The 11,986-nt window shown below is 40.5% G+C and overlaps 1 protein-coding gene across 2 annotated transcripts; it reads right to left on the bottom strand.

The window, feature by feature from the left end:
* Positions 1-1,022: 1,022 nt before the first annotated feature.
* Positions 1,023-11,311, bottom strand: LOC133843483 (T-box transcription factor TBX6). 2 transcript variants are annotated; one of them, XM_062277057.1, is made up of 6 exons: positions 11,145-11,311; positions 8,006-11,102; positions 6,837-6,993; positions 3,199-3,466; positions 2,974-3,111; positions 1,023-1,981 (listed from the first exon to the last, which is right to left on the bottom strand). In XM_062277057.1, the coding sequence occupies exons 2-6, from the start codon at positions 8,094-8,096 to the stop codon at positions 1,139-1,141; spliced, it is 1,497 nt and encodes a 498-aa protein (XP_062133041.1). In that variant the 5' UTR covers positions 8,097-11,102; positions 11,145-11,311; the 3' UTR covers positions 1,023-1,138. The 2 variants fall into 2 exon arrangements, with proteins under 2 accessions (XP_062133041.1, XP_062133042.1); XM_062277058.1 differs by lacking the exons at positions 8,006-11,102; positions 11,145-11,311 and adding an exon at positions 7,132-7,245.
* Positions 11,312-11,986: the final 675 nt, after the last annotated feature.

Here is an 11,986-nt window from a genome sequence, read left to right as displayed (position 1 = left end):
GGATCAGCGAAAATAAAAAGCTAAAAAAAGCGGAATACCAGAGAAAAAAGTTAGGAAAAAAGCTTATTTTTTATAAAGCAATGTGGTGTATGTTTTTCATTTATAAACCCTCAGTTCAATACGTAATATAAAAGATAATGGGTAATTCTCTGACAGATGTCACGTGCGACCATCTTTACATTGAAAAAAAAAAAAAACATAAACTGAAACAATTTTAAAAATAAGTGAAGGTTATTCTTAAATCATTGGATTAGCACTATATTTAGAACTATGATTGATTTTAGGAACTTGTTCTGTTTTATGATAAAATATATAAATTCGATCATTTTTTGGTTCGCGTACGAATTTGTTAATTTTTGCAATTATCAGAAAAGAAAGCAAAACACAAAAAAAAATTCCAAAACCATTCGCAGCTTGTAGACTTCCCTTGGCATTGTCAATTTGTTTTAGCGCAAGCGAATTTAACAATGTTAGTTATGCAAGTCGCTCCAATTAAGGTGCAAACTTTTGAGGGAAGTTATTCGATACAAGTAAATATCGATATTTTATCGATAGAAATATATTTTATATTTAAATTCAATTTAAACATCACTAAAATTTGAGTAATAGTAAACTAAAAGAAAAGCTGCTTATATTTGGTCAAAAAGCCAGAATTGCCGCTGCCCGCTGTTTTCATATTTTTCCCGCAATCACACTACAAAAAAATCCAAATCTGACGGGAAAAAAGCGGAAGTGACACCACTGGTTAGAACTTCGAGTTTTCGAATGAGCCGAAGAGGCTCGGTGTTCGAATCGCAGCTCACGGCCCGACTGGGGTCGCAATAATACTGTTTTTGATGATACAAAAAATTGTACTGGGCGAAGCATCTATGTATTGTATGGTTAGTGAACGTAGTTTATCAAACGGTGATCGCAACCTCAACTGCGAATACAATGCTTGACTTAGTGAGCTTAAAGCTTTTGATGGTTTTGAAAGTTGACATTTCTGAATGTCTCATAATAAAAGCTCAATGATATTTATGCTTCTATGGAAAACTATTTTTATTGTGTCCACTTAAAAATAGCTTAAACATTAATCAGGCCAAATTAAACTTAAATTTGTACAACTTAAAAAAAGAATGAATATAAAAAATGTAAACTAACTCCCACCTCCCAGTATAGCCGAAATGCTGAAGCCTTTGCGTTTGCTGGGCGCCTCAGGAGTTGGCTGTTGCTGTTGCTGCTGCTGCTGCAGTGGAGAATGGGATGTAGTTTGTGTTGTTTCGCTGCCCACATCCAGTTCCAGCTCATCGGTTGTCGTCTCATCCACAACGGAAAAGCTGTGCGGCAAACCAAGCACCGGAAGTGCAGGCAAAGCAGCTTGCAAAATCGACGTTGGCCCATACAAATGTGGAGACGACGTCGCTGTCGACGTCATTGTTGGCCCATTGTACTCATGTGGTGGCCGACCAAAATAAGTGCAGGCGAGATCAACGAGCGAGGGTCGCAGCAAGCTCTGCATGTTCTGCTGGAAATGCTGCATGAATGCGCTGGTGGTGGCCTGTTGATGCGGAGGTGGAGGTGGAGGGGAGCCAATGCTGCTGGCGCCAACTGGGAACTGAGCCGCAGGCAACTCAGCGCCATCGAGCGATGATGATAACGAACAGGCGGAACCATTTGATCTCAGTCGCTTAATTTGTGGACCATCCTGTTCGCTGTTGTGCAATGTTATTGCTGTTGCTGTTGCTGTTGAAGTTGCCTCCACTAAGGCCGATGCTGATGTGGATGTGGATGTGGATGTCGAGGCTGATCCCGATCTGGCTGTCGCTGTGAATTTGCCTGGCGACATGTCAAGCGAGCCAGAGGATGTCTGGGCATGGTGATCTTGATCGTCATCTGTTGGCGATGAAGACATTTTGCGTTTGCAGCGTGATTGTCCAGTTTCGCGGAAACCTTTGGCAAATGGATTGTTGTCGATCTTCAGCTTTGTGATGCGATCATTCTGTTGAAAAAGGATAAAACAAGCGAGTGGAAGTTGTGTAAATTGCATGAAATATGACAATTGCTCTAGTCGGAGACGGAGACAGAGAAGGAGTCGGAGTCCGAGTCCGAGTCGGAATCGGAGTATTAGCTCGGCGTTAAGTAACAGCGCCACTTGACACCGTAGACGGTGATCGAAGAGAGAAAGAAAGGGAGCGGAGCACTTGAATTGACTCGGTTGTCGCTGTCATGACTTGACAACTTTGTGACGATGATCTTGTGGAAGCGATCACGCTAATTAGAGGCAGACGGACGACCGAGCTAAGAGCTGAGAGCTGGCGTCGCTGTCAATGAGTCGAGACATAGACAAAAACACAGCAAGAGGCCAGTCAGTCAGTCCCTCAGTCAGTCAGTCAGTTAGCAAGGATGTGGCTATCCAACTTCCTAAAATAACAAAAACAGCCTAAAGTGAGCTGAAACTGACTTTTGTTGTAGACAAAGGGCGTTGCATGCTAATTTGAGACGTTGGTCAGGCTACCCACGGCGTGAGTGATCGTTTGCCCAAATTAAACAATTAGCCACAATGCTCAATGAATTGGCAAAATCAGAGTCAGCCTAGAATTGGAGCTGCTGCTCAGCAGGAAAAATGCCAATGGTAAAATTAGTTTAAAAAAAATTGAGTATCGAATATTTGGCAATTTCACATTGATTTCGACTAGAATTAAGAATTTTTTACTGATTCTGCTCATGAGCAAAGCCTCAAAAATATATAGATATTATGGAATACATATTTCTCTATATTATTGATTGGTTTTGCAAAAACTTAAATGGACAAAGCTCACAGATTTGCAAATATTTAAATATTATGGAACCTACTTTCCCTATATTATTGATTTAGAAAAAAGCTCACAGAAAAAATTCTGAGCAATCAGTTCATTAAGATTGCTTATTTCTTGCATTGAGTTTGTGTATTACGAAAGCGTATTGTCTTTTTTTTGTTCTCAGTGTGCTTACCTGATAAGCTGTCACAGCCACGAATTCCGTTTCGGCAAACACAAAAGCCTGTTGGGGTGCCCAAGGAATCTGGGCCAGGTCCGCGGTGCGTATGACATGCAAACGTGGCTGATACTTGTGCATGCTGGCCAAGACGATCTGCAAGTAAGGCAAAGAACAGAGTTGGGGGTACATTAGGAGCTGTCGCTTTTCGTTTGAAACTGCGCCATAGTGTAGGTCACTTACATGTCCGCTGTTGTCCAGCGTGTTGTTCGTCAACTTCACTTTGTTGAATAAAATGGGCTGCGCCTGCCAATGGGCGCCCGTTGCCGGACTATCCGGATGCAGATACATGCGTTGAGGACTCTGTGGCTCGGCGCCGCCAGCTGGCACCCATTGGGAGCCGGAGAACTTGTAGCGACAGTCGCCAATGGGCACCATCTCGAGCAGGACACAATAGTTGGTCTCCTCATCGAGACCTGAAACGCTGAGGCGCATCGAGGGAAACATGCGTCTGCAATGGGGAAGGGAGAATTGAGATAGAGTCAACAAGTTGAGGGCATCATTGACGGCAATAAATAATATCGTGATAGATCCTTTTTCTTTTCTTTTCTTTTTGTTCTGGGCGTTACAAATATTTAATTGTGCGTTGCTCGTGGTCCATGTAATTAGCCTAGGCAAATGCACAATACAAATAAAGGCCTCGAGTTTGCCCTGTGCTAACAAGGACCAGATCGAGAGAGAAAGAGAGAAGAACAAATTGGATAGAGACAGAGGAGGATGCTGCTGCAACAGCGACCCTGCCACAGTGGCACAGCAGGTGGTCAGCGCGCTTGGCGCCAGCCTCGAAAATTGTTTGCGCCCCTCCCGATTCTCTTCTGCCTCTGCTTGTTTTTTGTGTTCTTGTTTTTTTGGCAATGATTCTGTATATTTATTCCCGGTGCACACAGTGTAGAGGGTATGATAAGCTAGTCTAGAACTAAACAAAATAATTCAATCAATTTGGTGTCCTCAAGATATTGGACATGATTATGAATTGAATAAGAAAAAATTTAATTATTTAATTAAATTAAATATTATTATCGGGTATCTAGTAGTCGAGCAAACTCAACTTTGACCGTTTTTACTTGTTTGTTTCTATTGAATGTTTTTTTCTTCTCGTATTTGTGGCGATGATTAATTAATTTAAGTCGACTGCGCTGTGTTTGCCTACATTTAATTTGATTCCTTTTCTGGTTTGTTGAATTCCATTAGAGCAGAGCTAAATATTTCGACATTCGTGCGGTTTAGAATTTCATTTGCAATTCGCCTTTTTTCTCTTCTCTTCTCGATTTCGAACTCATTCTCCATCTACAACTTGATTCTTTTTGTTGTTTTCGCTGCTGCATTTTTGACAAACGATTTGTTAAGATATTGATCTTTGGCGCGTCTGCGCATAATTAACAAATGCGAGAACCCTCGCGAGACTTTCAATGGAATCAGCACCAAAAAACATTTCGATCATTTCATACCACATTCACTTTGGCGCCTCAGGAGAAAAAGGAACAGCATCAGGTGCATTTTGAAGTACCAATCGTGAGTGCTTATGAGATGTTTTTGATTTTGATTTGTTACATTTTATAAGCACTGTTTAAGTTCTAAACTATAAGGGATAGATTAAAGTTAGATAGATGGTGCTGCACATATTATTATTATATATAAATTCCACTATTTCAATATTCAAATTGTTTGAGAAAGGATTCTTAGGATCAACATTTGTACGAAAACTATAGCGAAGTGCTACGAAAACTGACTAACTAATGTATAAAATCCAATGCTTAAAATCAAGAAAAGCATTTCAAGATTTTGTAGAATAATGGTAGATTTTATGAAACTTTGATTACAGCAAGTCACAACATTTTTATTACTTTACATTAGCCTGGGATTCCTTACAAGCTCAGTCTTTTGAATACAACTATCAGCGTCAGCGTCATTCTTTACGCTCATTACGAAATGCTTTTTAACTGCTCTCAACGTATCCACTTGCCTTTCTGATCAGATACTGCCAAAAGTGTGAGTTCAGACGCTTTAAAAGTGATTCACCCGAATTACGCTGCAACTCAAGAATTTCTTCGTGTTGCCTTTCTTTGCGATTCTCATGATGTTAACATCGAAGTGGCTATCAATGCAGTTGCTTTTAAAAGCTTCGTGACAAAGCCATTTCATTTAGTTCTCCTTGATGGTTTTGTGTGCTTTGTTTTTGGGACAAAAGTCATGCATTTGTTCTATCTATCTTTTATGGTCGTCTGAGGCATTTGCCACCCATGCGATGCGGTCTCGATTTCAAGTGGAAGGGACAAGCAACTAATTAGTTTTTATGATCGCCACTTGGCAGCAGTTTGGACAGTCATAGTCCGATCTAAAGCTAGCGCCACACGGTGGCACTGTGGCGCCTAATCATTAAAAATTCAAATCGATTGCACGCAGAACAGTCGCCATCGCCATCGTAGTCAATGTCTGGCTGCATTTTTCACATAAAACATTTTTGATGAGCATAAAAACTATTTAATACTCGTATGCGACGCGACTTTATGAATAATTCATGAAATATCTGTTAGTATTCGAAATGCGGAGAAAAGAGTTGAATGCTGTTCTTATTTCGACAATCGCCCAAAACTTTATGCTAATGTGGAAGGGCGGGGAAAGGATCGATGGACAAACGATCTTATCGGCACTTGTGCATCTCGACGGCCAAAGTGTGAAATTGCTCGTATCTGTCGACGTCGTGGACAAGCTGCGGTCATTGTCAACGCACAACGTGCAGATACAGATACGAGCATAAGAGCCAGATACAGTTGTGATGATGGCAAGAGCGGAGGCAGCGACTGTCTGCAGACAGGCGCCACAATAAAAAAGGAAAAAACGAAAGAAAAAACAACAACACCAACAACAAAATAACAAAAACAACGACATCGCCGAAAGCAACAAAGATGACGACAAAGTATCCTTGACGCGAAGATTTATGCCACAGCAGCCGAAGTAAGTATCTCTTGGCCGCTGTTGAAAAACGCCGACCAAAAGGACGTCCCACAGCGTTCAGTGTCCATACTAGGCCTACAATAAATTACGATGACGCCACTTTACGCACATTTGAGCAAGTGCTTCGGACACTTTTAGGTAGTTTACGAATCAAGCGGCTCACGTAGCTGTAGCTGTAGCTGCTGCTGAGATACAAGATACAATATCTTTGGGCGATTGCGATAGCGCTATGGCGCTTTGATTTTCATTTGACAGCGCTGCGCAGCGAGCACGCAAAGTGAAAAGTGCCAGCGAACTTGTTCGCTTTACGCCTCAGTCAAGATATTCGATATGCGATCGAGGCACGGCACGGAAAGACAGGCCATGATTATATGGTAGTATGCTATGTTCTACGAGTATACCTGTCGCTGTCTCACATCCTGCATATCCTTCCGCCTGCCGTCGTCGTTTTGTTTGCCTGTGAAAATTGTTGTCGCGACGTCGCTGTAAACAATTTGCAGGCGCCTGCATCTAATGAGCATTTAACAGCGACGCCGCCGTCGACGATGATGAGGACGAGCAATGAAGCTAAGGGCTGAGACGCCGCCTGGCCACTTCACAGTGAACAGGCTCGAACTCGGGAACGGGATCGAGATCGAGAACGGCGCTTTAAGTGCCAGCGCTGCTGTTGCCATTGGCATGTTGTTGTTTTTCTTTGCTCAACATTTTGTTCGAGTATTATTTTTCACATTCGTGCTAATGCATCTCTCTTTCTCCCAGATCAATCCCAGATTTAATTACATTCCAAAAGTTCTTAAAGGCGCGACATCAAAGTCGCTGCTGCTGCTGCTGCTGCATTTGCTTTGGCTGTTGCAGTTGAATCTTACCTGCCGCTTTTTGTGATGATCATTTCCGTGCCAATCTGATGGAATTGCTTCCAGAGCTCATCGTTCTGCAGCGTCATCTCCACGCCGGGCAGCGAGACACGCGGAGGCATTATCACGTGTCGCGGCATCGGTATGGGCAACATCGGCGGAAAGGGATCTTTAATGGAATGAGTGTAAAAGCGAGAGATTGTATTAAGTATTTGATTGGATTGATTGGAATAAGCACTTCATGATACTCTCATATAAAGTGAAGAGATCGTGGTAACAACTTCTGAGTAGCTTGTCAAGTGATTACTTTTATTAGCCTTAGAATCGTGCACTACTTGATTCATCAACTTTGTAATTATTGATATTGCTTTCTTATATTTTAATGTCAATTTATCCTCAACATATTGAATCTGGAATATGTAAGCTAGGATTTTATCTCAAATAAGTTTCGAATTTACGTATTTCGATAATTGGGTGTTAGTCCACAGACATAACTAAAATTCAAATGTAAGTAAGCCAGATTTTTCTATATATCAAACATCATCTTTACAGAGTGTTAAGAAACTAGTTAAATGCTAGATTCAACGTGATTCTCTTGTACTACATACTTAGTAGCGAAATGATTCAATACAAATGCGAAAATGGAAATAGATGTAGGAAATATTATAACCCCCCTTCAATAAGTTGATGAAGGAAATCAAAGAGCATAGCAAAATCGCAATCGGAAGCATCTATCAATGTGTTCGTGCAATAACCAGAATAATTTGCATTTCTGTGGCGCATTTAATTTGATTTTCCTGCTGTGTTACGAGCTTGCTGCGAAGAGCGAGCAGCTAAAACACATTTTGTTATCAGTTACCAGTTAACAGTCATCAGGTGGCCCGCTGTGATGTGTCGCTTACATTTGGCTTATGCAAAACCGGCAAACGCTTTCTCACATTACTCAGGTTTATGGTGCGATCGTAAAAACGCTAATAGCACCAACGCCTGCTGCATGAAACCAAAACCAAAAGCAAAAACAAAAACAGAAAGCAAAGCGCCAACTGGGCGGCAAAGCTGAAAGCGTCGATCATTAATGCTAATGATCAATAACAGCTTTTGTGGCGATTACAAAATGGCCAAATTGAATGGCGTACGCGTCGTATGAGTAATGGAAAGCGTCGGTTGGAGTTTAAACTCACCTGGTATGCGTTGCATTATCTGCTGGCGATAAATCTCGTGGGCGATGTGCTGCTGCATGCGCAGATCGACCAGTTCGTTCATGGTGATCATGGTTTATATAGATTTAGGTATATTGTATGCGCTATTGTATATTTCACACTTTTACAAATTGTTTAAACTTTTCTTTTTGTATTTCTTTTTTGGATTTGGCACAATTTAATCACAGACAACAGCAACAAGAGCAATAATAATAACGAGCAGAAACAACAATAACGTTAGCTGACAGCATGAGTTTTCAGTTCTTTTGTACAAGGCACGAGGCGAATTCGATTAGCGTTAATTATGCAAATCACAGCTAGGCAATAAGGCAAAATAAAGGCAAAAGTGGCGTTGTTATGGCAAATGTCTCATGTGCGTGTGGGTGTTAATTTGATTATGACAATAGCAGCAACGAGTTTGAGAATTGTATTGGATTTTAAGTACGATGTCGTGTTGAATTTTGTTATGGTTTTGTCTTGTTTTGTGAGATAGACCGACGCTCGCGTCTTGCGCTCGCCAACTTCGCATTTCAACTGAGCAAGTTCCAACAATATGTCGCTGCCGTCGCTCCTCGGCTCTGAACGAGCTTGACGAGTTCAGTTTGCGAGCCATTGATCGACATTCACGGCGGCTGCAGATCTCTGCTAACACTCTCACTCACTCGCTCTCTCCTTCTCTCCCTCTCTGGCAGGTTAGCCTAAGCTGCAAACTGATTGGCCAAGCGAGCTGATTGCACGTGCAGCCAGAGCGAGAGCAACATAGCTGACTGTGTGGCTATCTCTGTTGGGCACTTAGCTGCTGCGCTCTCTTTGTTGGCACCTCCATTTTGAAAAAATGACACCAGCTGCCAATGCTCCGCCTTGTATTTGTCCCTCTCCCTCTCGTTCTTTCTAATTGTGTTTAATTTTGAAGTGCGAAGTTGCACAGTCAGCAGCTGAAACAGACAGACAGACACATGCTATGCAGTGTGTGCGTGTGTGTGATTGTATGTTTGCTGCGCTGTTGCTGTTGCTGGTGTTGCCTTTTAATTATACATCATGATCGAAATTGTTTTTTAGTTTTTATTCCTTCGTTCGTTCTTTTTTCTCCCATTTGGCATCTTTTTTTTTTCTTCTTTTTCGTTACTTATTTATGCTTTGCCCATTTGTAGCCTCTGCCATCATGGTGGTCCTCTTGTCTTCTCTCAAGTTGTTGTTGTTGTTGTTGCTGTTGTTACTCTTGTTGTTGTGGCTGCTGCCGTTTTGCTGTTCATTTATTTGATTTTGGTTTTGACGCTGCGTCATTCGGCGGCATTGATATGGTGGCATACACATGTACCCCAACTCCCCGATATGGACTCCGATTCGAACTCAAACTACTCTGGTATCGAACACAACCGCAATGCACTGCAGATGCAGCTGCTAGATTGTTGTAGTTGTGGCTTCTTCATCATCTGCCTCTTCTCTTTCCTTACTTTTATATTTTATCGGCTTGTTCTGACCTTTTTGAGCTTGACAAAACATTTGTTAAACTACGGAAACGCATGTCGTCTACAAATTTGCGGCCATTCCATTCCACATTTGCTGCGAAGGCGGCAAAACAGGGAAGCAAAAGCAGATGAATGTCCCGAGCAGACTCTTTGCAGCGACAAACTATTGCCAATCATGGTTCCAGCTGAAGACAGTTGATTCTAATTATAGTAAATGATTTTAAAGTGAAGCATTAATTATTTATATCGTATTCTTGGCTTTCCTGCCAAACTATATGTTTTTAATAAATTTTGCTGGTATAGAAATTGTATATTGTGTTGTGGATGAATCATTTCATCCTAAGTACGTCATATTGATAAAATGTTTATCATGTTATCATAATCTTCACCACAATTTTTGTCTTTTAAAAGAGCTTAAAACCATAATTTATTTATATTTATTCGCAACATATGTGCCTAATGTTTTTGATGCCTGCAACTATATATCATTCTAGAGTGTATTTGATTTATTAATGAAAATGTAATAGAATAATTGAAATTAATTTTCTGTCTTAATAGAGTGGCCACAATTTCAATTCAAGCACTAATATTTATTATTGCTTACAGTTCTTATCTCTATTAAAAAAATTGATTTAACCTTTGCTAAAATTATACTAATTAATTGATTGCTAAGCCAGTTTTGAACTTTAACATTTTGTTAAGTATACGCAACGTTGTAGAACGAGTGAAACACTTTCGCTTTCGCTTTCGTGTAGAACAACTTGTTTACAAATTGTTTTATTCCCAAGAATCTGGCTGTATATCTACTGGGTAAATATTGCAGCTCGTATCTGGGTATAAACAAAAGCACTTCCGTTAGGCTGGCTCAAATAATTAAACATTACTTAGCTTTGTGTCTTTATCTGCTTCACGTGCAACTACTGCGAAATTCCAGTGTGTCAGTCGGGTAAATAGTTTGGCCAGTTTGCGAGCTAATTTACACAGCACTTTGCTGGCTGACACATCCACTTTGTTTAATGTTGTTGTGGCAGCCAGCAGCCAGGCAGCCTGGCAGCCAATGGCGATAAGCTTCAGAAATTAATTTACTATTAGCAGTTGGCATTGGCATTTCGCCCAAATTGCGTTCCCTCCACTGCTGCATAGGTGTAATCTCTCTCCTTCTGTGTACGTGTGTGTGTGTGTGTGTGTACGTTAATTTATGCTTCGCGTTTTCACATTTGGTCGCGCACGCTTCCGGTTCCTCTTGCCATATGCAATAACCAAACAATTAGCCAAAGGTTTGGGTCGCTGTCTAGGTCTGGGTTCGGTCATGAGTCGACCACGCCAATAGCTGTGCAATTTGTCAGCACCCAGCTAATTGGTGTTGCTCAAAATGATCTGCTGCTGCTGCTTGCTGCTTCTGCCTGCTGTTTGACTAATGCTAGACGGTTTCCTTCCGTTTCTTTCATTTCGCCTCGTTGTGTCTCGTCTCGGGGGAGGTACGAGTGAACCAATCATTGGCCCATCAACAGGTAGCTGTGCAGTTTCATTCCTATATCAGCCACATTCCGCATGGTTGAATCAGCCAGCACTTTAATTGCAATCCGTATCGAATGAATGAATGGAAGTCCCTTCCTCATCACTTTGAAGAACAATGTATAAACATAGTTTACCTTTAAGATTAATTTTTGAGTGTTTTTTTTAGAGTATTCACAGAAGTCTCTACAGGATATTTAGAGTTTGCTAAAAACAGTCAGATTTGCTTGTTGGTTGATGCTAAATTCGTTTTTAGATGACCCGATTTTAGATGGAAATTAATATATCATATATATGTAATATGTGCAAATGGTCTTTTCTACACTGCTTATTCAGTCGGTTAGTTAACTTGGTTAAATAAGTTAATTTGCTATTATGTTATGTTGCTATAAGCATTGATAAAGTAATATGGTAGTAACCATCTGGTAATTCAAATTGATAAAACTAAAAGAAATTAATTTAAAACATCAGTCTTTAACTATATTAGTCTTATTAAATAACATCCAAATTTAATAATGTTTTGCTTTATTCACTAGCACGGTTTCATGCTTTTTCTTTTAGTTTTTATATCTACTAATATTGCTCTCTTCACCTATGACTTTTCACCTAAAAGATTTAATTTTTTTGTTACATTTTCATTTTCGTGTTCTCCTTTATTCTGCGCTACGTGCCCTTTGGATTGTTTGCGAGGAGACCTTCAAATTGGATTCTCCATTGTAAAGCGTCTGCTCTTGCGAAATTAGACACATAACAGCGATAAGCACGAGCCTTTTTCTCACACGGCGGTTCAAATTAAAATTAGCATAAATTGCCGTACAAAGATAATGTAATTTTCCATGGAAAATAAATGAAATGAGCTCGGAGCAAGTACCATTCCATTTCATTGATCGTGCACAGTTCGGTATTTTTCCCATTTATTTCTTTTTGTTATAATCATTATATCGCTTAAGTGAACCGGAGCGAAACTTATTGATTTAAA

Source organism: Drosophila sulfurigaster, chromosome 3 (assembly GCF_023558435.1).
Source record: "Drosophila sulfurigaster albostrigata strain 15112-1811.04 chromosome 3, ASM2355843v2, whole genome shotgun sequence".
Classification (NCBI taxonomy): Eukaryota; Metazoa; Arthropoda; class Insecta; order Diptera; family Drosophilidae; genus Drosophila; species Drosophila sulfurigaster.
The sequence above is the reverse complement of the archived record's forward strand: the minus strand, read 5'-3'. Positions and strand labels throughout refer to the sequence as shown.